The 27083-nt window shown below is 43.5% G+C and overlaps 1 protein-coding gene across 1 annotated transcript in view; it reads right to left on the bottom strand.

Annotated features, from left to right (window-relative positions):
- The window catches only part of NNT (nicotinamide nucleotide transhydrogenase), a 72203-nt gene extending 46636 nt beyond the window's left edge, over window positions 1-25567 (bottom strand). The window contains exons 1-6 of the mRNA XM_081089004.1: window positions 25018-25567; window positions 20456-20685; window positions 17965-18182; window positions 13655-13742; window positions 10808-10896; window positions 9371-9558 (exon numbers count right to left, since the gene is read on the bottom strand). Coding sequence (XP_080945130.1) covers window positions 9371-9558; window positions 10808-10896; window positions 13655-13742; window positions 17965-18182; window positions 20456-20685; window positions 25018-25300 — 1096 coding nt within the window. The 5' untranslated portion in view covers window positions 25301-25567. The remainder of the gene's footprint in view (window positions 1-9370; window positions 9559-10807; window positions 10897-13654; window positions 13743-17964; window positions 18183-20455; window positions 20686-25017) is intronic.
- Between the last annotated feature and the right edge of the window lie 1516 nt (window positions 25568-27083).

The following is a 27083-nucleotide window of genomic DNA, read 5'->3' as shown; positions in this document are numbered from 1 at the left end:
GATGGAGAAATCCCTAATGAGCTATTTAAAGAAGAAATCTAAAAACAATCTTTTACCTAATAATTAAAGAACATACTTATTTAAAAAATTTTAAGGATTATGTTAATAATTTACCTCTCATAGCAGCAAATTTCCATGTAGCTAAAAGTCAAAATTTTACCACAACTCTATAAGCTATGGAAATTCTCACAAAACAATCTCACACTTGAATGATAGCATAAATAAGAAAATGTATAATATTCTCATATAAATTATACCATGTGTGCCTTCCAATATATGTTAGATGTACATTAGCTACCAAAATCCCTAAAAAATTAATGAGTATTTATTACACATTCTGATTTTACCAGTTAATACAAAATGATTTAATAGTTATCTTTAAAAACAGAAATAATACCGCTTATTTCTCAAGCCATTCAACTTAGCTCAGAACAAGGCTAATTCATAAAAGAGGCTCAATGGTTCAGCCGGCGTGGCTCAGTGGTTGAGTGTCAACCTATGACCAGGAGGTCATGGTTTAATTCCCAATCAGGGCAATCGAACCCAGGCCTGGGTTGTGGGCAAGATCCCCAATAGGGGACATGAAGGAGGCAGCCAATCGATGATTCTCTCTCATCACTGATGTTTCTGTCTCTCTCTCCCTCTCCCTTCCTCTCTGAAATCAATAAAAATATTTTTTTTAAAGAAAGAGCCTCAATGAAATGGTTATCTTCATAAAATTCAGGTAAAACACAGGTCAGCCGTGTTTCTCCTCAGGGAGACCCACGCCAGATCGCCTTCCATGGGTGCTGGCTCCTCACCCTCACGAGTACGTCCAGAGCCTGACAACCTCAGAGACCACCTTCGACATTCCACACAGTCCTTGAGAACATCTGGCTTCCTACTGCAAACGTCGCTGAGCATTTCAGTCCCGAGTACGCTTCACAAGACCAGGGGTCACCAATGGAAGAGAAGGGAATTAGGCTAATAGTCTACAGGCCAGACCCTACAGTGGGTGTTTCCTACATCTAGTCCTCAAGTAACTCTGCAAGGTAGACATTTTTACCCGCTTTCAGAGATGAGGAATCTGAGAGGCACATCCGCTGTTAAGCAGTGGTACCGGGAATCTCAATCTACTCATCTGAGTCAGGATCTGACCCCCAGTGAACAAATGAAATGCGACCAGATAAAATGACAGAGTGGGGAGGAGGAAAAAGGCTGTCGGCTGCTCAGCAAATTCACAGTTCTTATGGGCTGAACTGTGCCCCTGGAAAATTCATGGTTTTGTTTTTAAATTTGTGTGTGTGTGTGTTAATTTAAGTAGAGTTGGATTTTGTTCTAGTAGCCCTGGAAGGCTAATAAAGTGTTCTCTTCTTCCCAAGCACACAGCTAGGCGACAATCCCCAGCTTCCCTCACAGTTAGATTTGGCTGCATGACTAACTCTTAGCAAAAGAAATGTGAGCAGGACCGGTGTGCACCACTGCCAGGGTGATATCCTGCACCTAGAAGGGTTCAGGAATCTGGAGAAGGGGCTGCGACATAAATTAAATAAACTAGATATGAAATATAAATTTGGAATACATGGGAGAGCCAGATGGAGTTTAGCTTTTAGTAACTAAGTTCTCTCTGAACCTCCGGACCCAGGGCTTTTTATTCACGCATTTTTGCCCTAAAGCAAAGCAAATACACATATCAAAGGTAAAGTTTGGTAAGCAGTAAACTGTCAGGTTGTTCATCTGTTTGGCCAGCGGCAGGTAATAACATGTAGATTTGCAGGTGTGGGGAAATGCCCTCAGCTGCCTGGCAGCAGGCAATAATATGTATCTTCAGCCCTGCTGAAGCCTCAAGGTTCACCAACCTTTTGATGAACTTCTTGCATTTATGATCTGTTGGATTTAGCCCCCAGCACGCCACGGCTAGGCCTCCCACACACACTCCTCTGCGTCCCTTTCCTCGGCTGGCTGGAACAGAGACAGCGCCCAGAGTGACCTGCACAGCTTCATGACGGTGATGGCCACACTGTCACGCCTGAATCCCCCAGGGAACCACATGAAGGAGAGCTCCCCACCGATGTGTCAACCATCCACCACTGTGAACTCAGCAAGAAGTACACTTCTAGAATGTCTGTGCCATTACACACTTTGGGGTTAAGTCGTTATGCAGCTAGACCACGCTAACTGCTACTAAGCACAAGAAAGGACGGGGGAAGGCGGATGCAGGAGATGCAGAAATGCCCAGGGTGGGAAATTCTCATTGTTAGCTCTCGCGGGGGCTGCTTCACCTAAGACAGCCTCCGCCTCCCCACCCTCTTCCACCCGGGACTGCCCGCAGGGAGCACAGGGCTTCCCAATGTTGCAACATACTTTTGGACAAATAACAGACCAAACCAGAATACAGTTCTGTAGCGCACATTTTCCTAACAGAACATTTGTTAAATTTAGCCCAGTCTCTCACTAAATGTGCTCAAGCACACTCTAAGAAGACAAGACTGATGAATGGAAACAGAAAACAGCCCATGCTGGCACCCTCCTCTCGATGACAAGTCGCCCTGTGGGTGTTGAAATCTCCCAAGAGGTGCGTAGACAGCCAGTGATTACCAACCCTTGGTAACGATGTTGCAACATGTAAGTATTTCTCTCTGCCCTTCACAATTCTCAAAACCAAGGAAACTTTGTAAATGTAGTATTATCAAATTCTACACAACTATTCTATACAATAATATATTTAAGGAAGAGGAGGATGGTAAATGAATCTGATTAATCAGTAAAAAAAAAAAAAAGTTAGGCCCAGGTGGTGTAGCTCAGTTGGTTAAAGTGTCATCAGGGTACCAAGGTTGTATGTTCAATACCCAGTCAGGGCACATTAAATAAGTGCAACAACAAATCAATGTCTGTCTGTCTGTCTGTCTGTCTCTCTCTCTCTCTCTCTCTCTCTCTCATAATTTTTTTAAGTTAAATAATTCAACTAAGCTGGAAATCACTGCTCTATATAGTTTTGTCCTGGAAGATCTTAATGCTTGCAGAAGAAAGAACAGAGTCATCTGAAAAATAAACCTTTACTTTAGGGCGGGGGTGGGGAACGTCCAGCCTGAGGGCCATACAGGGCCCTGGAAATCATTGGGTCTGGCCCTCCCAAGGCATTAAGGGTGAATGAATTGAATGTTTGACCAAATAGAGCAAGCTAACTGTTAAGTTGGTAATTCTGTATGGCCCACAAAGGATGTTATAAATCTCCAAATGGCCATTGTCAGAAAGAAGGTTCCCCACCCCTGCTTTAAGGGAAAACTTTGCTCAGTCATCAAAACAAAATTATCTTCATGGAATTTCAAAAATGGAGAGTGCATCGCTGTAACCCTTCTCTTGTCTGAAAGAACAAGTTTGAAAAATCAATGTGGAAAGTTCTTCTTTTGTACTATATTTCTACTCCACGTAAACGACATGGCCGCATCACTAGAGAGCCCATGCTGGTTTTCAGGAGAGCTCTCTCAGAGAGCTCCTAAATAGTCCAAGAAATCTTGGGAGTGGGGGAGTTGGAGATATCACAATCCCTGATTTCCAACTATAACACAAAGCTATAATAATCAAAACATGAGGTACTGGCACAAAAACAGATGCATAGATCAACTGAACAGAATAGAGATCCCAACTTATAAGGTCAATTAATCTATAACAAAGGAGGCAAAAATATACAATGGAGAAATAACAATCTCTTCAACAGTGGTGCTGGGAAAAGCGGATACATAAAAAACCATGAAACTAAACCACTATCCCACACCATACACAAAAACAAACTCAAACCAGGCTAAAGACTTAAATGTAAGACCTGCAAATATAAAACTCCTCGAAGAAAACACAGGTAATAAACTATTTGACATCACTCTCAGTAATATCTTTTGGGTGTGTCCCCTCGGGCAGGGGAAACAAAAGCAAAATAAACAAACAGGACTTCATCAAATCAAAAAGCTGTGCACAGTAAAACCATCAACAAAACAAAAACACAACCTCCTGATGGGAGAAGATATTTGCAAGTGACATAGCCAACAGGAATTAATATCCAAATTATATAAGGAATGTGTACAACTCAATAACAAAAAAATAAACAATCCTATCAAAAATGGGCAAAGGAGCCCTGGCCAGGTTGTTCTGTTGGTTGGAGTGTCCTCCCATACTCTGAAAGGTTACGGATTTGATTCCCAGTCAGGGTGAGTACGGGAGGCAACTGATCGATGTCTCTCTCTCTCTCTCTCTCACTCACTCTCTCGCTCTCAAATTAAAAAAAAAAAAATGGGAGAGGATTTTAAAAAAATGGGCAAAGAACACAAAGACAGTTCTCAAAAGAAGATACACAGACAGCCAACAGACATGAGAAGATGCTCAACATCAAGGGAAATTCAAATCAAAACCACTTCACCTACAGAATGGCTGTCATCAATAAATCAACAAACAAGAGTTGGCAAGGATATGGAAAAACAGGAACCCTTGTGCACTGTTGGAGGGACTGCAAATTGGTACAGGCTCTGTGGAAAACATTACGAAGATTCCTAAAAAGGCTAAAAATAGAACTACCTTACAGCTCAGCAAATCCACTCCTGGGTATGTATCGGAGAAAAATGAAAACACTAGCTTCCCAGTCTTCAGTTACCCTCTGCAGTGTTCCTACCCAAAATGGAGCCAACGGAGCATTCTCCATCTTCCCTTGGATAACCCTGGAAAAATAACGGGATTGTACCAACCAAGACCTAAGGAAGGCACCCGGGATCATCAGGGTGGCAACATCTGCTGAGCCACTGTGTGCCAGGCTCTTGAGCTAAGCACATGCCACCACGCCACCACGGGCGACAGCCAACACTCTCGCTGAGCGCACAGGACGCAGCGCAGCTGAGAACCACTGGGATCTGAGGCACCGGCACAGGGCTGTGAATGAAGGAGAAGGAGGGCTTACCACCCAGTGGAAGGTGGCAGAAACCAAATCTCAGATGGAGGAAGGAAGTGTTAACTAACGAGTAGGCTTTCGAGGGGCAGGGCAGAGCCGGACACATTCCCAAGAGAGGGAACGATGTGCAAAAGCCTGAAAGTCCTTGGTCTATTTGAGGAGGTCACCGCGGCCAGCGTGACTGAAATCCGACCCAGAGAGCACTACATGAGCTTAACATGAGGCCCCAAAGCTAAATCAGGCCCAAAAGCTACATAAATACCCTACCCAGCAGTACAGACATGGTAGCAAGGGTTGGGGTGTGGGGGTGACGTGACCCAATCCTGGTCATTTCAGATGCCTTTGCCGAATGCTGCAGGGAACCCGGTGCTCCAAGACACAGTTATCATTATTAAACAAAGCCCCAGGCTTTCCAATAGCTCCGGCTCAATCACACAGCGAGGGCCAGACCTGAGGGGGGAAGGGGCAGCGGGAAAGCTTACGATTGTCAATGAGGTGGCCTTCAGGAAACCTTGACATGGAAGACTGTCTCTGGCAGGTAGACTTGGCCTGTGTCCACAGTACTCCATTCTCACTGGAATTCAGGTGACATCTGCCTACACATGGTCAGTGCCAAAGCACCACGCTTGCTCCTCACCCCTTCCCACTCTCCCCTCCTTAACTCACTGATCAGATCTTCAACCTGATTCAGCCTCTTCCTGGTCAAATAGTCCAAGTCTTTGAAAAGTCTCGCTAACAGGGTTCCAGGACACTAGGAATGCTAAAAATCATCATCATCATCATCATCATCATCATCATCACCTATATATGTAAAAGCCTAAGCACGAATGACCGTTCGACCAGCCGCTATGACAACACACAGACCACCAGGGGGCAGACGCTCAACGCAGGAGCTGCTGCCCCCTGGTGGTCAGTGCGCTTCCACAGCCAACCACCTTTGGTTGGCCAACCTCCTGCAGTTCCTCCCTTGGCCAGTTGGCCCCAACTGGCCCCAATCGCTGGTCAGGCCAAGGGACCTGTGCATGAATTCGTGCACTGGGCCTCTAATAATAATAATAATAATAATAATAATAATAACAACAACAACAATAATAATAAAGCTCTCGTGTCTCCAAAGGTGTAGCAGGAAGATTATGAGCACAGCCTGAGCAAGCCCAGAGCGGGGCTGCCTTACTTTGTAAGTAGTCTCAAAGGTCCAAGAGCTGGACAGGAAGGCTGGGAGCTGTCCTGTGTGCACAGTGTCACAACATGGGACAGCCAGCGAGGCCCTCTCCTGACATCACCTACATCAAGTGAAATTCCAGCCTTTAACCGATTGCCCATCCCACCCCTGGGGTCCAGATGATGGAACGCGTATGTGGTACAAAATCCCAGGCCACACAATAATTAGCTGGCTCCAGAAATATTTCATCCCACATACACCCCACACAAGTACAAGATCCCTGTCTTTTCAAGCCCCCTGACTGATATGCACCCGGGAGAAAGGAAAAGTTCCCAAGTCCATTAGGTTGTAACCCGAAACGACCTGACCGCCTGTGTCCCTCTCAGCATTCTCACCCACCCAGGACTCCAGGACGGCCACGAGGACTTGGTCTAAGGAATCTCAACTCGGAGAACTTCTGACATTTAACTTAATCTCCTCTGGACCCAACTCAAGAAAAGCCTTAGAATAACTTCTGCTCTAAGATCTTTCAGGAGTCAGACATGCCACCAGGGGACCCATGCAAAGGCTCAGGACAAACCTGCAGAGGCACATGCAAGGACACTGCTTTTCAAAGGGCATTTGTGCCTCTACACGATCTTTTCTATCTTTTTTTCTAGTACCCATGCTTCCGGTTTCAGTCCTGGAGGGAGATAAAAGATCGTTAAAAAGATCTTTTTTTTTTTTTTTTGGTTTTCAAAAGAAAAAATAATACCAGAAAGGTCCTTTTCAGACCAGCTTTCTGAGTGTGAGCTCTGGACCAATGCACTGGCCTCTCTGTGCGTTTAATGTGCTGAGGCGATTGTAGCTTCAGAAGAGGAACAGAGTGATAAAACTTCTTCAACAGTCTTCTTCCAGACTTGTTATACTGGGGTAGCTCCATAGGTTAGGGTGGGTGTCGGCCTGCTACTTCAAGGTTGCGGGTTCAATCCCCGGTCAGAGCACATACAAGAAACAATCAATGAACACATAAACAAGTGGAACAATAAATCAATGTTTCTCTCTCTCTCCCTCCCCCTGCTCCCTCTAAAAATCAATAAAAACGTATCCTCAGGTAAGGATTAAAAAAAAAAAAAGACTTGTTATACAATTTGACTTTCTACTAAAGTACACTTACTATAAACTACTTACAAAAAAAATATAAGATATTATGGGGGGCAGGCCCTAAAAGTCAGTATGTGTTTTATATGAGAAGTCTTGTTGCCCTAGCCGGTTTGGCTCAGTGGATAGAGTATCAGCCTGCAGACTGAAAGGTTCCAGGTTCAATTCCAGTCAAAGGCACATGCCTGGGTTGCAGGCTCGATCCCCAGTTGAGGGGAGGAGAGAGGGGTATGCAGGAGGCAGCTGATCAATGATTCTCTCATTGATGTTTCTATCTCTCTCTCCCTCTCCCTTCCTCTCTGAAATCAATAAAAATATATTTTTTTTAAAAAGAAGTCTTGAGTTCTAGCACTCACTTCGAGCTTGATGATCAATAATAATTCTATACACTGTGTCCAAACTATCCTGTTCTTTAGTAAGGTCCAGCTTGAATAGATCTAGCTTCAGGGCCTCGTTTACTCCCTGAACAAATGTTTTAGCACCCTCTGCTGGCCACTTGTCGCATCTAGTCAGCAGCTGCCTTTCAAAGGTCAGATGGCACAGCAAAGCCACCCACCCCTCCCCCAAGCCACCTGTGCAACAGCTGAGCCAGGCGCCACTGCCGCAGAAGGACGAATCCTGAGCACTCTCCTGCACTGCCTGTTCACGAGTCCTGTCCCGCTGGCCGATTTCACAACCACCACCTGGGCCCCTGGCTGACCTGCTCTGCACCTACCTCCAGGCCTCATTTCTACACACACAGACTCTTCAAGGGGCTGAGCCCATAGGGGCCCCCTGCCCGGCTGCTTATCCTGCCATCTCAGGTGGGATGGGGGTGTCTGGAGAGACCACCCCACCTATCAGGTTTCAGCTGGACATACAGAGGACAGAAAGAAGAGCTGGGAGGCACGTATTGCCCCACAAGCGCATGGATATGATCAAATTCTTGCCTTTGGGATTATCATAGCCAGACTTTGGGGGGAAAGGGTGTTAGAAGAGAACTTCTCCTTTCCCGTGACTTCAGGACAAAGCAACTTCTAATTTTCCAGTCCCCTAGAGAAAGCGAGGTTCCATTAATAGGATCTAACACAAGGAATCATAAACCCTATGAGATTTCAGAAAAGAAAAAAATTAGAGTCATCATGGTATTCATTATTCAATAACACGTGGAAAGAACATAAGAAAAGAAGAGCTGCCCAGCGGGCATGACTCAGTGGCTGAGCATCAACCCATGAACCAGGAGGTCAGGGGCTCATGCCCAGGTTGTGGGCTCAATCCCCAGTGAGGGCCTGCAGGAAGCATTGGATTAATTATTCTCTCATCACATCATTGAGAGAATAATATATATATATATATATATATATATATATATATATATATATTCAGATATATATATATATTAAAGAAGAGCTAAGAATATAAAAGGTGGAGAGCTTCTTCACTCCCAAATCTTGCTAGATCAAGTTAGTGTTTATGGAGTAACAAGTGCTTATTAGTTTGACACCATCATCTATTGAGTGAAAACTATTCTTTAGAAGAGGATGTAATACTGGACTAGATAGTACTTCCTGATATCCAAAGAGCATGCAATTTGGTTACAAAGACCAAACATGTCAAAGGACATAATTAAAAGTGACAAAGTGCCCTATCCTTTAGTAAAATATATATACTGGAAGTTACATAAATATACACACAGCCAAAGCTCCCCTGTCTTTCTCTCTCACATATGAAAAAATGATCATCAAAATATTAGTAACAGTCTCATCTCTGGTGGAACTTCCGATCTATACTTTTTTCCTCCCTATTTTCATTACCGTTTGAATTTCCTACAATAAAAAGGTAGCATCTTAACAAAGAGAACAGAAATAAATTAAAAACCAATTTACCAAGGGTATAAACAGAGAAAATTATGTGCAAATATAACTTGTACATAGACTGTGATCTACAAACACAGATTAAAATACACAGAAAAAAGACTGGAAGCAAACAGACCAAATTACTAACGGCCGTTTTTCTCTAGGGCTGTGGTGATTTTGTCTCTCTGCCTCTCACGTGCTTTCTCATTTACTAGAAAGCAAGTCAATCTTTACGTGAAGAAATTCACTCGTTCAACAGTGATCGACCCTCGTCTGAAGAAGTCGTAGTGAAAGGGCTGCGGGGCCAGGGGCCGGACACACCTGGGATGAGGGCGGTGCTGATGAGAATATCCACCTCCTTGCACTGCTGGGCGAACAGCTTCATTTCAGCCTCGATGAACTCCTTGGACATCTCCTTCGCGTACCCGCCTTGGCCCTCGCCCGACTCCTTCAAGTCCACCTCCAAGGGCTCGGCACCCAGAGACTTGAACTGCTCCAAGGCCGCGGCCCTGGCAAACGTTGAGGGAAAGCAGCCGTTATTTTAGGCCCTTAATACAGAACCAAGATCATGCACGCAGACATTTTTTTAAAAGAAAAAATTGTATATATTCAAAAGTGGAGACTTTCTTTTGATGTCTCTGATTGGACTGTTTCAATGTTTTTCTAAAGGGAGTTAATGCTTTTATGATAAATATTTTTTCGAGGGGGGAAAAAAAACTATAGAGAATCCCAACTCCTTAGTCAAATTACAAAAGGAATGTCACTATTACCATCTCCAGTAATCGATTGTCTCTGTGGCTCCATTATCAATGAGGATGGGAGTTCTGACCTACATTGAGATGTGCCTTCATTCAAATCACTCAAGTGGAGGTTTTCATCTGTAAATGTCCTGACTTGTGGGGACTTTCCCCAAATAAATGACTCTTTTACTTAGGCATGTTTTACCGAAGTGATTTTTGTCCATAGTCCTCATTAAATTGTGTTTGAAAAAAAGCAACTTGTAAGTGGTATAAATGGCAAATGTAAAAAGCCAACACATTCAAATTACGTAAAACTACATTCTGTTATTTAAAAAAAAAAAAAAAGAAATGCTGACCAAGCATTGCGCACTGGTTGGAAAACCGGAGCCAACAGATCTCAGCTCTGTGATAGACAGTGTTTAACTCAACAACACCCATCCCACGGTGAATCCCAAACCTCCCTGGTGACAACAATCACTGCAGCTACCTGCTAACAGTTCAAGTTCCCAGGCCGCTTCCCAGGCCCATTAAATTCCAATCTCAGCCCCGGCCGGGTAGCTCAGTTGGTTAGAGCATCATCTCAATATACCAAGGTTGCAGGTTCAATCCTTGGTCAGGGCACATACAAGATCAACCAATGGTTGCATAAATAAGTGGAACAACAAATCGATGATTCTCTCTCTCTCTCTCTCTCTCTCTCTCTCTCTCTCCCCCCACCCCCACCCAGATCAATAAGTAAAATATTTTTTTAGAAAACCTGAGTATGGTGTTAGTTTTCAAGTCTTTTGTTTTATTTTGTTTTTTAAATTATTTCTGCTGAACTGAGTCTCGGTCCTTACATTTTCTACCACTAAGTAATACTTTTTCACTTTGAGTTCACTTTGAAAAACTGGAAATATTTAAAGAGCTTATGGAGCTGTTCTCAACATGCTACTTAAATTTATACTCTAAGGACAGCACAGCATCCACCTGAAACAAGGGTTTTGACCTTGACAGCAGTCACCAGTGAAGCACTCACCTTGTGTCAAATCCTCGAACAATGGCCCCCATGGACTTGGCTGCACCTGCAGAGGCAAGCCCAGCAACGCCACCACCAACTATCAGAATCTAGGACAGAGGGCAGAACCGGAGTGTTTTCAATGAAGTTCATTATCAACGGATTCTGAAAAATCACCCGCTAGTACCTTCAGTGTCTGGTACACAGTCAGCGCTCAATAATAAACCAGGCGGTGCTGGTGGCAGCCATCAGCCCTCACTCAACGTTCTGAACGATAAACAACTCTTTCACTGAAGGTCACGCTTTTTGTTTATTTTTTCCTTTTTACTGAATTTATTGGGTGACGCAGGTTAACATTACACAGGTGTCAGGTGCAAAATTAATTCTGTAAGACATCATCTGCACACTGTATTGTGCGTTCATTGCCCCAAGTCAAGTCTCCTTCCATCATCATCAATGCCCCCTCTATCCTCCTCCCCTTCCGCCCCCCCCCCCCCAAGCCACTGTCGTAAAGTTTATCAAAGGAACACTGCTGGCAAAGGCCAACGACCTTCACTGAAAATAGCCCGACAATCAGCAGCTCAGTGTCAAAGCTACAGCCAGCAAGATCCACAGTATGTGTGCAAAAGGTTAACAGGTTCTTCCCTCTGCGCCAGAGCTTCTCCCACTGACATTCTCAGTGTAGCCAGCATTCTAGCTACCCCTCCCCTCGCCAGTGCTCAGGTCTGACTATGTTCATAAAGTTTCAAAGTAAGTTGCAAAGATGGGTACAACCTCCGGGAGCCTGCTTACTCCAACCCCAATTTGAGCTCAAATGCTTCTGAAAGGAAGAGCAGGTGATCAAGCACCTAATTTTGAGCTAATCTGAATGGATTGTAGCTGAAATATAAAGCAATGTAATCAATCTCCTAACCCTGGGAGGACCCGAGCCAAGGAAACCAAAGAATTCCTCAGAAACTAGAGTCTCCCCTGCCTCCTAAGAAACAAAATAAGAAAAATGTTGTCTGTGGTGTGGAAAGTCCTATTATGCTTCCCAGTCAATGGAAGGTAACTCCTTGTTGCTAGGGAAGGGAAGGGAAGGGGAGGGGAGGGGAGGGAAGGGAAGGGAAGGGAAGGGAGGGGGAGGGGGAGGGGAGGGAGAAGGGAGGGAAGGGAGGGGAGGGGAGGGGAGGGGAGGGGAGGGGAGGGGAGGGGAAGGGAAAGGAAGGGAAGGGAAGGGAAGGGAAGGGAAGGGAGGGGAGGGGAGAAAGAGAGAGAGAGAGAGAGAGAAGCCACCCACAGAAACTGAAGTTTATAAGTTCCTACCCACCCATCATGCCCACTCTTCCCTCCCCCTTTTAAGACTATACTAGTCAACTGTGCTCCAGTGCCCTCCCCCCGGGCAGTGTCTCAAAAGTCCTATGAAAATTGCTCTTATCGGTGATGGTTTGTTGGTTGGGGCGGGGCGGGGGGCGGGGGGGGGGGGGATGGATCTACAGGAAAGGTGACAAAGAGGGACCAGAGGAAACAAACGGCTCTGGGCTCCAAGGCCCGCCCCTCAGCTGTACCCACGGAGCCGCTGATTGTCAGGCCATTGTCAGTGAAGGTCGTTGGCCTTTGAGAGTCATCGCTAAAACAATGACATGAAATAAAATAAGTGAAAATCACAGGAGAGGCCAAGTTAGCCTCAATCGGAAATAACAGAAGACTCCACAATTTAAAAGAGGGAACGGCACTGGAACCAAGCGATGTAGCCTTAGAAAAGGAAAGTATTCTTTCTCTCCAACCTAAACACCTGTCATTCTCTCCTCCCGCCGGTTTAAAGCAATTAACTAGATTTCTCAAAGCTGATATGGCGGGTTTTTTGTTGTTTTTTTGTTTTGCGGTGTGGTTTTGTGTGTGTGTGTTTTCACTCTTCTAGGTCAGTGGTCGGCAAACTCATGAGTCAACAGAGCCAAATATAAACAGTACTTCTTCAAAATAGACTCGCCCAGGCCGAAAACCGACTTCTGCGCATGGGCCACGGAGTTTCAATCGCACTGTACGTGCGCGCCCGCACGTGGTATTTTGTGGAAGAGCCACACTCAAGGGGCCAAAGAGCCGCATGTGGCTCGCGAGCCGCAGTTTGCCGACCACGCTTCTAGGTGATTTACTTTGTGTGAGAACTTCGGGTTTATAATGACAAAGTGCTTTAGAGCAGGAAGCACCCCACAGACAGGCACACACAGCAGGTGGATGACAACAGGTCAGGCCCTGTCTCCTGCACATTATCCTGTCAGGACAATGACCTGCTTATGCTGTCAGCAGTGCTGAGGGGTCACATGGAAGCCACTCTTTCACCCAGCCATGCCCACCTCTCGGCCCCTCTCCTCTGCTCTCGATCTCGATGAAAGAAAGTGCACCCGTGCCCCTGCCAAATATCCCGGTTACACCACCTCCCATCTCCTGTCCTCATGACCCAACATTCGGCAAAAAGTGAGGAAACCAAGACAATCTTTTCAATGAACCAAAATGTCGCAATCATTGGGAAATCGAGAATTTGCGGGGGGAGATAAAGAAAGAATTGGCTGAATGGTATCTTGAAACTGTTTTTAAAAATAGTAATAAATGGACTCCACAGAACAAGTCATCCAAAATCCCTTTAAAAATGCAAGTTAGTGCGGCCAAAGCAGAAAAAGGACTGACTAGAACATCTGGAAACATCAACGTGCTTTTCCTCGAGCCAGCTTAAGCAGCTTGGAGGCTCCGCCATCTATCTGTACCTGCCACAAGTCACCCGTGAGAAGTTAACACGCAACAAACTTGGGAAAATAGCTGTCTTTACAAACTACACATCCCCTCGCCTTTAATTCATTCGTATTATGAAGAAACATCAAAAGTTTTCTCTACCTTAGCTGGAGGGACCTTTCCGGCAGCCGTGATCTGACCAGTAAAAAACCGTCCAAAGTGATTTGCTGCTAGTACAACGGCCTTGTAACTTAAAAAAAGAAAAGAAACAAATGCATGAATAATTCCATAAAATGAGCAATTCCATCATATGAGAGACATGAGCCTCCTATAGCATCATAAGTCACCAATGACATGCTAATCATCAAAGGATGATAGCTAACATTTTATATGGCACTTGCTATGTGTCAAGTGCTGTGTATATACTTACGCCTTTAACCTTCACGACGTCGTATGGATAAGTTATTCTCTTCACTTCACAGGTGAGGAGACTGACACACAGAGATGAAGAGACTGGCCCAAGCCCTCAGCCGGTTTGGCTCAGTAGATAGAGCATCGGCCTGCGGACTGAAGGGTCCCAGGTTTAATTCTGGTCAAGGGCACATGCCCGTGTTGCGGCACAATCCCCAGTGGGGGGCATGCAGGAGGCAGCCGATCAATGATTCTTTCATCATTTACGTCTCTCTCTCCCTCTCCCTTCCTCTCTAAAATAAATTAAAATACTTTTTAAAAAAAGAGAGACTTGCCGAAGGTCCCTCAGCTAGTCACTGGCAGAGCCAGAGTGTAACCCCAGCATCCCGCCCAGGAGGCATATGCTAATCCATGACGCTCCCAGGCCTCTTTCTAACTAACACTGCAGAAAGCCTGTTGTGATAAATTAGACATGAAGGAAAGACAAGAAGGCGCTCACGATGGTTTTCTTTGGGTGCTGGGACAACAGGTATTTCAAACTTTTTGTTTTACTTTATTACAGTGTCCAAAGTTTCTTTGGTGACTGCATCGCATGTATAAGAACAGAGGGAAAACTTTAAAATTAAAAGATTAGATTAGCAATATGCTTGTACATAATAAAATTCCAATTCCAGCCTCAGACCACCAAAAATACCACTTCCCCTGATCTCTACAGGTTGAAAGCATGGGATTTTGAGACAGTCACCTCAGTTCACGTCCAGTTCTACCACCAACATGCTCTGTGACTTTGGGCAACCTTCTTTAATTCACTCATCCTTGATTTCCCCATGTATAAAGCCGGCACAAAAAAACAGCCTCTCCTAGTGTTGTCATGAAGACGAAATAAGATAATGCATACAAAGCACTTACCTACAGCCTGTCACAGTAAGCGCTGGCTAACCATGAGTGTTTTAGCTAAAGAAATACGCTATGCGCCCTAACCGGTTTGGCTCAGTGGATAGAACGTCGGTCTGCGGACTCCAGGGTCCCAGGTTGGATTCCGGTCAAGGGCATGTACCTTGGTTGTGGGCACATACCCAGTGGGGAGTGTGCAGGAGGCAGCTGATCGATGTTTCTCTCTCATCGATGTTTCTAACTCTATCCCTCTCCCTTCCTCTCTGTAAAAAATCAATAAAATATATTTAAAAAAAAAAAAAAGAAATAGGCTATGCAACAAGAACTAGTAAATTATACCATCTTTTATTTAAGAGGATATTTTTATCACATAACACTAATTTCATCTTCATGCCATTTTACACTTTTGCACCATCTCACTCAGTAATAAATACGCTATCTTACTGTTATACAGCTGCTTAATGATAAACTCCACCCGCTAGCTGATAATAAAACCTTTCCTTAATAATATCTTTATAAAATACTTGACATAATAATTGGTGCAAAAGCATGCACTATTTTAGGTTAAATTACATTAAAAGCAGAGAGATTACATGATGTGTTCATCTATTTCTGAATCCAAGTGATGGAAATTTTCAAAAAGCAAACATGACAGAGATTCAAAGACCACTGCAAGAATTTGATTTGGGAATTAATATTTTAAAATATTCAATTGCTATACTGAAAAAAACAAAACAAAAATGAAGCTGATTACACAGAAATGTACAAGAAAATGTTGATGGTAGAAAAAAATGTTAAAAGTGGGCCTGTTTTTGATGAGGAGAATAAAACTCAGAATGACCATCAATGCACTGAGAGAAATGTGTCTTCAGTGTAGTGTAGCCGTGTGTGTGTGTATGTATGTGTATGTGTACCATCTGTGATTTAGACAGAAAATGACTTATCACATGTTGTATGATAAGTATACTAGATGATTCATCTCAAACTATACCCTTGGCATGTATCAACTCAGGACATAGTGATTCTTTAAGTTGTGTTCCATGGGTCCCATAGGCTTAAATTGCAGCCAGCCCACAGTGGGTGGGATAGAGAACAGACATGTTCTGGACCCCAATCATCCCTCAATTCATCTCGGGCCATTCTGCTCTTAGTGGAATTGCTTCTACTGCCTCATAATATTTCATTTGCTCAAAAGATTCTGCCGCTAAAATCCACTGATCTACAGCTACTGGTTTTGATAAAGACCTTGCTCAAATGTACATTTCATATGACAAAGTCAACAGCACCCTTAAAAGTTTACATTGTAGCCTGGTTGGTGTGGCTCGGTGGTTGAGGTCAACCCAGGAACCAAGAGGTCAACAGTTCAATTCCCAGTCAGGGCACATGCCCAGGTTGTGGGCTTGATCCCCAGGCGGCAGGAGGCAGCTGATTGATGATGTCCCTCTCATCGATGTTTCTATCTCTCTAGTCCTCTCCCTTCCTCTCTCTTTCTTTTTTTTTCCCTTCCTCTCTCTCTCTAAAAAAAAAACAACTATTTTTTAAAAGTTTACATTGTACATTTTCTATAAAACATTTAAGTCCCTCATTGCATAGCATAACTCTTCTACAAACTAAATAAATATAACAAAAATTTATTGTGTTACTTGGTATATCATTTATATCACACACAAGAGTGTCTTTAAAACATCTATTTGCCATATTACATGAAGGACAACAAACAGCATGTGTGTTTGTCATTTTTATTTATTGCGTCTCATTTACATCCACAGTGAACGGTTGGAACCCAAAGTAGAATCTGTGGCATATTTGATATGCTACACCTAAGATATAAAATCTAAGAAGACTTTCAGCTCATCTGTCAGAATTTATTCAGGTTATTCTTTTTTTTTTTTTAGGCACTGTTTTTTTAAAACATTTTCATTTGTTGGTGCCTCATTCATATTAGCAAATTGTCACTACTAATAGTTTTCATGCTTAAAATCTAATTCAACTCGTTTCTCAGCTGATTTCATAAGCAGCATCTGACTTCCAGCCAAGTCAGCCAAGTTGTTCACCCTCTCCAGCCAAGTGAGCAACACGCCGCCCTCGGGGAGCTATTCCTGTGCTTCCCCTGGGGCAGGCGTGACTGCGCAAACAGCCAGTCCTCTGGGCCGGATGGGCCCTGGGATCCTTCACACGGCACTGCGGGCAACAGGTGCGCATGCATCAGTGCTCCCAGCACATGAAGTTCATTGCCCTCTTGGCCTCAGAGGTTCGAGGACACAGTTAGCCTTCAGTTATCAACACAGGCTTTGACACCAGATGGAACTTCTTCAAGTGCAGACATTTTCCCTATTCATTAAATACTAGTATTTTATGAATTTATGGAAGTAAAACCTAATTAAAATGGTGAATCTGCTAATGTGTATATATTAGATTGAAACATGAAACTGTCAATATCCAACCACTTTTGACCTATAAAACAGCAATTTATGTTAACTAAGCTGATTGTGGTAATCAGTTCACAGTATATATGTATCGAGTCATTATGTTTATACCTTAAACTTACGCAATGTTATGTGTCAGTTATATCTCAGTAAAGCTGGAAAAAAACAGTAATTTCAACCTAATATATGCAGGTATACACACATATATAAAATGCAGTAAATTCTTCATTAAAATAATCTGACAGTCATTTCCTTTGCTGCAAGAAAATACTACTTGCCTCCTACCCAGTAAGATTACAAAGGAGAGTACAACAGAGTACAGTATGAAGAACCATTTCCTATCTGATGACTGGGAAACAATAAAAAGACTCTTGCCCAGCCAGCGTGGCTCAGCAGGTGAACATCAACCTATGAACCAGGAGGTCACGGTTTGATTCCTGGTCAGGGCATATGCCCAGATGGCGGGCTCGATCCCCAGTGTGGGGCGTGCAAGAGGCAGCCGATCAATAATTCTCTCTCATCATTGACATTTCTATCTCTCTCTCCCTCTCCCTTCCTCTCTGAAATCAATTAAAGATATATATTTATTTTAAAAGTCTTAAAAATAACTGAAGTACACTCTCAAAGGCTGCGCTCTCCAACAATCCTCACGAGTAAAGTCACCCAAGAGAGAAGAGCTACAATGAGCACGTTCTGTAACACCGCCGTCCTGTTGTGCCGCTGAAACAGAGGGGAACCTACCCAGCAATGTTGGCCATGGAGCTCAGCGCGTCATATCCCTGAGCAATCGTGACTCTTGGCACCTGGTCCATCGCCAAAACTGTCGTTTGCCTTTTGGAAAGTTTATCTAGCAAGTCTGGATTTTGGGCTGGATAAATGAAGCTAATCAGAGTTCCCGAAGTCTTTAAAAGGTCGGCTTCATGAATATCTAATGTTGGATTAAGCATGGGGGCCCGCACCTGAGAAAAAAGCCAAATCACCGATTAAAAATGCAAATACCTTTATCATACTTTTAAGAAGACAATTTAAATAACGTGCCAGGATTGAAATAATACTCCAGGAGTGATCTTTCAGCAATAAATGTCTGACTACATTCCCGCGCAAGGTAAGGCACAAGGGATCTATGACATCTACCCTGGACTGAGGAAAGAGCACATGCGACTAAAAATAGTGCCTCGACAGGTGTGATAATGAGCTATGGAGCAGTGGCAAAATATACAGGTTCCACAACCATCCTGTCCTCCCAAAACCTATCTCTCTGACACAACTGAGACATTCGAATAACCAGGAAGTTTGGGCTGTGTATTCAAAGACGCAATTCTTGCTGATTTTGACAAACACAAACATTTGGGGTGCTGAGAAGTTAAGAACATTATAAACTAAAATCTCCTGCTGTATGGATAGATTTATGTCGCCTTAAAATCGCAGGTGAATATTTATAGATGAATGCAATCAAAGCGGTAGCCTTGCTGAACTGGGTTGAAGCAAAAAGCTACAATAAAGTCTGTTCTGTTAAGAAGTAGCAAATCCGTCAATGAATGCACACTCCACATGCCTGCAGGTTCCAAATGTCCACGTTTTAAAGCCAAATTTTTTAAATTCCATTTTACAAGTGTTTTGAAATGTGTTTTATATCCAAGTTTAAAATCAATCTTCAATGAATGTTTAGCTCCCAGTCCACAGCAGTGTTTTCAGGCAGGTAGCACAGAGAAAACGGCGCTGGGAGTAAGTGTTAAAAGGAAATACACCCACCAATACCTGGTCAATATTTTCCTTTCACAGCATTTTGTCTCAATTGACCTATGAGACCCCTTTGTCTGTTATTCCCATTTCGGTTGTTGATCTTGGATGCATATGATTTCGGGTTCTGGACTTTAACTAAGACTCTCTGACAAGGTCTGTCTCTCCTCAGTGAGAATCTATCATATAGATTTAATAAAAATTAGGGGACAATTTTGCATTAATTCTACCGGCCCCTATCGAGTGCTGGGCTGAGACTGTCAGCATCCAAGTGAAGCCAATGGAATGTTTCTTTGAATGTACTTTCAGACCACTGGATCCTCGGGATATTAGCAAGCTTGATCAAAAGAGAAGCACCCAGGTCAAGCAGTTTATTAGGGCTAGGATAGTGTTTCCATATCACAAGATCCCCAGTGCCTTCACATTACAAATCCCTAAAAGGAACACAGCATTTCCAAAACGCATGTGCGCCACACGGAGCCTTTTGTGTGAGACATCTCAAAACGTTACCATCCCTAAAATACACATTGGAATGGGTTACCGTGATTTTTCTATTTTTCCTAAGCTTCTTTACTCTACCAAGTTATGTCACCAAGTATCTGCACAATTTAGCTCCATGTCATATGTTTTACTTCTCATTTTCTATAGAAAAACACACACACACACACACACACACACACACACTTTTGTGTCTTCTGCAAGAACCACTACTTAAGACCCTATCAAGAGAGTGGAGTTTATGTAAAAAAAAAAAAAAAAGAAGTGTGTGTGTGTGTGTGTGTGTGTGTGTGTGTGTGATTGCTGAGAAATTAACAGAAAAAAAAAGCTGATCTTGAAAGTGAGGAGCTTATTTTAACCTGATAATCATGTTCATATAAGCCATACTTTCCTGCCTGCCTTGGTTGCAGAAAGGCTTAGGAATTTAAGTTAATGTTCAACTCTAGTAATCTATCCCTGCTAGACTCATAACACAGCCTCTCTGCCTTTCCCTATATGAGATTTATTGCTCAAGTTCAATCCATTTCTATTACATCCGAGAGCTTTTCTATTAAAGTAGATGGGCTACTCGCCACTCAGCCCCATGCTGCTTTCTCCAGGACAATCCTGCCCTTTCTAAAAATAGCACTGCCGTCAGATAAAACACTTCCTTCCCAAGAGCACTGCACATTCAGTCCCAGGAGGCGCTCCACGACTTCCTTCTATTTCAGTAGCAGTTAGATGCTCACCTGTGCACATTTGGGACATGTATGAACCCTGGGGGGCAAATGTCCCTAGCCAATGTACAACAGAAGATCGTTTTTTCTCTTTTCATGGCCTGATCACACGGCCTGAACATGAATATTCACGACATACAATATTTCTTTGAAAAAAAAAGGCATCGTTTGAAATATGAAAGGCTCTAACAATGGACAGAGACAGTTAATTTTTCCATGCAAAGAGTTTGAAAAGTCCGCATGCCATAATGGGGAGAGGGGGGTTGGAGGATAATTACTTTGACCACCAGATCCGAGGCCAGCACTTCCTTTGTTCCTTGGATCTGGGCACCTGCTGCTCTGTAGTGATCATCGGAGAACTTGGACGCCTCGCCAGCGCCCGATTCCACGACAACATTGAAGCCCTGCTTGACCAAGGCCTGAACGCCTGCAGGAGATAATGCCACTCGCTTCTCATTTTGGAAAATTTCCTTGGGGATTCCAACAGTCAGTTGCTTATATGGAATTCCTACAAAAAAGCCAAAATAATAATAAAAGAACATCTGGTAAACAATGTTTCAATAACAGAGTTCAGAAAATGGATATGGGCAAACTGTTCAAAGTAGACTGTACATACAAGTCACTGTTCAAAATGATGTTCCTGATTCAGAATCTTAACTCTTTGACCTTTTTTTTTTTTTTTTGATAGGTAAGTTTTTATGCTCACTCTCCTGAAAACTCTAGATATTTTATTTAACCAAATGGCTCTCTTCAAGACACATGACTAGCTCAGAACACTCAACATGCTAACTCCACTCTTCAAATTAACCCTCTTGGGTTTACCGTCTCCTTGTCCTTACTTTTACGGAAGGCTGAGGAGTCATGAGCTGTTTTGAAGGACCACCCCCTACTAGACACCCAAAGTCACCTTCCTGGCAATGTGGCCACAGGTAACACCTCACCGATTTCCAGGTTCTGTATCTTGAGACCTGACATTCTCAGCTACAACTCATTAGACAGGGGACCAGCAGCTGGGCCAAAGATAAGAGTCAGACAGGAGAAAACCCAGGAGCCTCTGAGATGACTTAACAGGAGCTTTGCCAGGGCACACTCTATGTTGGCCAGTGACTACCAACCCAAACAGGTTCTCTCTCAGGAAGCTGGAGGGGAGACCCTCAGAAAGGACACAGAGGGCAGAAGAGTGCAGTGGCGGTCAGTGAGCACAGTGTGGGGCACTCTAAGGGAGGTGGGCAAGCAACGGCACTAGGAACAGCAGTAGAGATGCAAGGACAGAAGATGAGTGAGAGCCATGAAATACCACCAGAATACCACCCCACTTCTCCAAGAAGGAGATGAGGGGCTGCCTGGGCTCCCACCCTTCCCAGTCCTTACAGTAAGCCCTCTCCACAAAGTACAACCTGGTGCGATTCTGCTCCTTGCAACCCAAAAGCCTGTGTAATACAGCCTTAAAGCATGTCTACACAGCTCAGACCAGCTTTAGCTAAAGGACATTAGTTTCTTCTGTTGTTTTACTCACAAGTGGGCATAGACAGGTTTTTTTTTGAATAAGAAGGGCTTGCCTCTATATAAAGTTTTACTAAAGTTTAGGAAATCTAGCAACATAAATTCTGATTATATATAATTAAAAAATAAATCCAAGTATCTCTGCAGAGTAACTTAGTGAGATGTTAGAGAGCTTATGTCAACCTAAACATATCTGCATTTGAACAGTCTGAGATCCCACACTGCATAAGCAGTACTAATAGGTAGTAAACTCAAGGCAAATATATGTTGGCTCTTACACTCTACTTGAAGGAGAGAAAAATAATAAAAAACTGGCAAATACTTTGGATTGATCTACTATTCACGTATCTAACAATCTCGGATTATATAGGCCCTATCTACCGTAAGTCAAGGAAGGTATCAAAGACCATTGAAATCACATCAAAAGGACTCAGGAAACAATCTGAGAAGGCCAAATAGGGCATGATTTGAGCATCAGAAAGAATAATAAATAATTGTAACATAGTAAAATGGAACAACAAATAGATGTTTCTCTCTCTGTCTCCCTTCCTCTCTCTCTCTAAAATCAATAAATAAGATTTTCAAAAGAAGAGAAATAGCCTGGCCGGCGTGGCTCAGTAGTTAAGCGTTGACCGGTGAACCAAGAGATCACCAGTTCAATTCCTGGCCAGGACACATGCCAGAGCTTTGGACTGAATCCCCAGTAAGGGCCATGCAAAGGCAGTCAATCGATGTTCTTGTCTCTCTATCCCTCTCTCTTCCTCTCTTTCTAAAAATCAATAAAAACATATTTTTTAAAACAGAGAAATATACATAAAGGTTCTAGTACAAAGCGCAGCAGCCTTTAAAAAAATGAAAAGATAGAATGATAGAATATTCCCAATTTAAAACCCTTGAAATCATGGATTTAAACCCTATCATCAGTCAAATGGCTGCTATAGCATGTGAGTGAAAAACAGGCAGGAAGTTCATGATAGATGGATCACAATGACATCATCTAAGCTCATGGGTTCACCTTCTTGATATAATGTAATAGATGAGACACAGCATCACCTGGGAAGTGTTCTAGCCCAATAAATCAAACCTGACTCTAGTCCGGCCTCTGCCAACTAAACGTTACAGACAATACAAGATGCAGAGAAACTGGTTACATACACCAAGGGAATGCAGTCAGGCAAACCTAGAATGTGAGAAATTCCACAAGCAACAGCTACATTTTCAACAAAGAAAAAGAAAAAGAGAGGAAGGGAACTATAGATCAGGGGTCCTCAAACTTTTTAAACAGGGGGCCAGTTCACTGTCCCTCAGACCGTTGGAGGGCTGAACTATAGTTCAAAAAAAAACTATGAACAAATTCCTATGCACACTGCACATATCTTATTTTGAAGTAAAAAAAACAAAATGGGAACAAATACAATATTTGTATTTGCATGTGGCCCGCGGGCCGTAGTTTGAGGACCCCTGCTGTAGATCAAAAGAGACCTAAGGACACAGCAACTGAAATACAACATATGGACCTTGTCTGGCTCATTATTAGAACAAAGCATCTATTAAAAAAGAAAAGAAATTAAGAAAAAAAGTGAAAAAATTGAGAAAATATGAACGGTGACTGGAATTACTTTTCATGCTTTTCAATGTGATAATAAAATTGTGGCTTTATTAAAGAAAAAAATAAAATGCTTATCTTTTAAAGATAAAAAGTAAATTACCCAGGAAATAGTCCAGAATCAGAAATAAAACAAAAAAAATAAACAAAGTCTTATACATCACGAATACTGAGCTGTTGATGCCCGTGCATTTACTCACAAGGACAACGGTCATGTCCGCAGTGCAATTATCTACTTTTACTTTATATGTGATTGTATCACACCGGATAACCTGGCTTTCTAGGAAACGGTTTTAAAATCCGAAGCCAAAGTTGAGGACTCCCAGGGGCAGGTACCCTGCCAACAGTGACTCGCCGTGTGAGAACAAGGAAAGGCTGTGCTGCCAAACCGGTTTGGCTCAATGGATAGAGCGTCGGCCTACGGACTGAAGGGTCCCAGGTTCGATTCCGGTCAAGGGCATGTACCTTGGTTGTGGGCACATCCCCCGTGGGGGGTGTGCAGGAGGCAGCTGATCTATTTCTCTCATTGATGTTTCTAACTCTCTATCCCTCTCCCTTCTTCTCTGTAAAAAATCAATAAAATATATTTTTTTAAAAAAAAAAAAAAAAAGAAAAGGCTGTGCAATCTATTTTAGGCAGACGTGAGAAGTCCAAAAGCCCTGGAGTTTAGGGGTCAATGCACAACGTCAGTCCTACAAACCTAACTGTAAGAGGGTGTTATTCCACATGGCAAAGACTTCTAGTTGCCCGCCCCCCATACCCATTCTGTTCCTCCACCTTAGAGACAATGCCATTTTTGGTTGAGAATGTCGCCATCTGGGATGCAAGACGAAAGGCCCACGTCTCCCTTGCAGTACACATGGCCACTGGTCTGTGTTCTGGCCAGTGAGGAGTAGCCAGTGCTGGGAAGGTCTTTGGGTACGGTGCTCACAGGGACCTATCTGATTCAGTGTGAAAGGGCCCCCTTTTAACCTTTCCCCCTCCTGGCCTGCACCCCTGAACAGAAGGGGGGCTTTGTACAGCACAAAAAGGCCTCAGCTCTTACCCTGTATGAGCTAGAGAGCTAGTGGCAAATTTTGAGTAGAAGAGGGATATGTTTTCATTTTAAAAAGAGTATTGTCACTGTCGTATACAGAACAGACTGTAGGGGGACAGAGGCAGTAAGCACAGAGGTCATTTAGAAGACTAGTGACAGCTGATGGTGGCTCGGACCAGAATGTAACAGCGGTGGCGGTGAGGAGAGGACAGATTCTCCATATAAGGCAGTGCTGACCTGCACCTACTGGGAGGACCAAGGGAGACGCCAAGGTTTCTAACCCGAGCAACTGAGATGAAGCTGCCATTTACTACATGGAGAAGCGCTGCTACAGATGAAGCAATACACTTAGTTCCTAATACTTGGGCGCAGCTGCGCCTTATATGGTACAATCCTCCAATACTGGCCAGGACAGAGAGAGAGATGTTAGGAGAAGTGGTTACTGTGAACAGTAACTCCCAGGGTTCAATTCCGCTGGTTCGCCCTTTTTCTTTTTCTACTACCTGTTCTTCTCCATTAGTACTGACAACCTGGAACTTCTCCTAAGAAAAGTGCTCATTAGCTCTTTTTATGCAAATTGACTGTCCCCAAGCTCCAGGCTGGAAACTGCATGCTCTGCCTTTTTCCATCCTCGGAGAGCGATGCGCTCCTACGACTTGAAGGCTTGTGCCACACGTGCTGAAGGGAGGCTTTACCTGGTTTTGCGGGGGATTTACACCACAGTGCCTGATGCGTATGAAATGTTCGTAAAAACTCCTTCTTCCCAGGCACAACCTTACAGGACCCCAAGTTGCTAAGTAAAGGGCACGAGCAGGTGGTCACCACTGTTTTCAGGAGGTTGGCCATGTTCAGAGCAGTCCCCAACTTTCTGAAGCCCCAATTTTCTTGAAGGCAAATCACTAAGAGAAAAGAGAATAAAATATTTATGTGCTGAGAAAAACATACTTTGTTTTTTTGAACATCAAAAAAAAAACACATTAAAAATAGACTAATCCAAAGAGCTTGGAATAGAACAGTCCTATGTGGGCATCTACAATGAATTTCTTTGCCAAGTCTTTTACTGACAGAAGGCACTTCAAAGGTTTGTTTCCAATTCAGGTATTTAAGGGTGGAAATCCATTTTCCCACTTAAACTGTTATAAACTCACTATTCGATTCAGAGCCTAGATCACATATGTGTAATTGATTCTTAATGCAGCTGGAAAGTAAAAAAAAAATGTTATAGAGTCCCGTCCCCTCTTACCTGAAAGTTATTTCTAAGTCTGCATGTCCAGCAAAAAAAAATTGTGTATAATCAAAGTTACCCTTGAATTTCCCTTATATTATCTAAAATACTGTGCGGTGCAGGAGTAGCTTGCTTATTTTATTTTTTAAAATATATTTTTATTGATTTCAGAGAGGAAGGGAGAGGGGAAGAGAAATAAAAACATCAAAGATGAGAGAAAATCATTGATCGGCTGCCTCCTGCATGCCCCACATTGGGGATCAAGCCCACAACCCCGGTACGTGCCCTGACCTGGAATCGAACCATGACCTCCTGGTTCATAGGTCAATGCTCAACCACTGACCCACACCGGCTGGGCAGCAGTCACTTGTTTAGGTGCCACACTGCACAGAAAACACAGCATCCTATTCAGTGAGGCAGGATGCTCGTCCTGTGCAAGCCCTCAAACTGAGACTGGATGAATGCAAGGCTCATATCTGCCAGGTGCACATCTCAAGAAAATTAAACATGGGTGGGATATGACTCCAATAAAAAAGAGAAAAATTCCAGTGTGTGCTTGTAGATTAGGGTGTAATAGGAGCTCTTCTGTCGGTGGTCCTCACAAGCGGCCACTTTTTGCCAGCTCTAACCAGGCTGAGGGAAGTGTCATTGACCTTGGCTGCTATTGAACGAGGCTTCGAGGGCTACCTCCGTAGCAGATCCCCAGGGGTTCATGGAAAGCCCCCGTCAACCCGGGATTTCCAATGTCCCCCCATCCTTCTTTTCTTTTCCTTTAAAATTGGGGAGAAGCAGGGACCTGGAACTCTAACGGTCAAGCTCAACTGATTCCACCAACTACCATTTACACTCTGCGCCATCACATGGGACCCCAGGTGCCCAGCACCCAATCCCAGCAGACTCCATAAACATTCTTCCTGCTTCCAGAGGATGGGGGGGGGGGGGGCCAGGGGGCAGGTCTAGCTCATTTTTCATTTCAGAACTGCTGCCACAACTCCCGGAAGCAACTTCTTGCAACATTGAGAATGGAAATCTTCAATCCAAGTGGTGCTGATTCTTAAATGACCTTTCGTTCAACAACCATGTACTGAAGGCTGAGTCTCAGAGGCACAGCCATTAGGAGCATCTGAAGAATCAAAGTGGAACAGGTCATATGCTTGGAGATAAGAAAAACCAACAAGTAAATGACACTCCAAAGCAGAGTAATGCAAGTCCAAAGTTCTTGGAGGGATCAAAGGAAATCATGTCCTCCAACAGGGTTCAAAAAGGAGAAGGGAAAAGCCCTGGCCAGGTAGGTCAGTTGGTTAGAGTGTCATCCCAAAACACCAAGGTTGTAGGTTCGATCCCCAGTCGGGACATATTCAAGAGTCAGCCAATGAATGCATTAATGAGTAGACCAACAAAATCAATAAATGAAACCAATAAATAAAATCTCTCTCTCTAATTGGAAGAGATCAAAGAACTTGTATGTATATATGCATAACCCATGGACACAGACAATAGGGTGGTGAAGGCCTGGGGCGGGCAGGCGGGCTAGAA

The sequence above is a fragment of the Myotis nattereri genome, assembly GCF_964212035.1.
Source record: "Myotis nattereri genome assembly, chromosome: 4".
Taxonomy (NCBI): Eukaryota; Metazoa; Chordata; class Mammalia; order Chiroptera; family Vespertilionidae; genus Myotis; species Myotis nattereri.
This window is presented reverse-complemented; position numbering and strand designations above follow the sequence as displayed.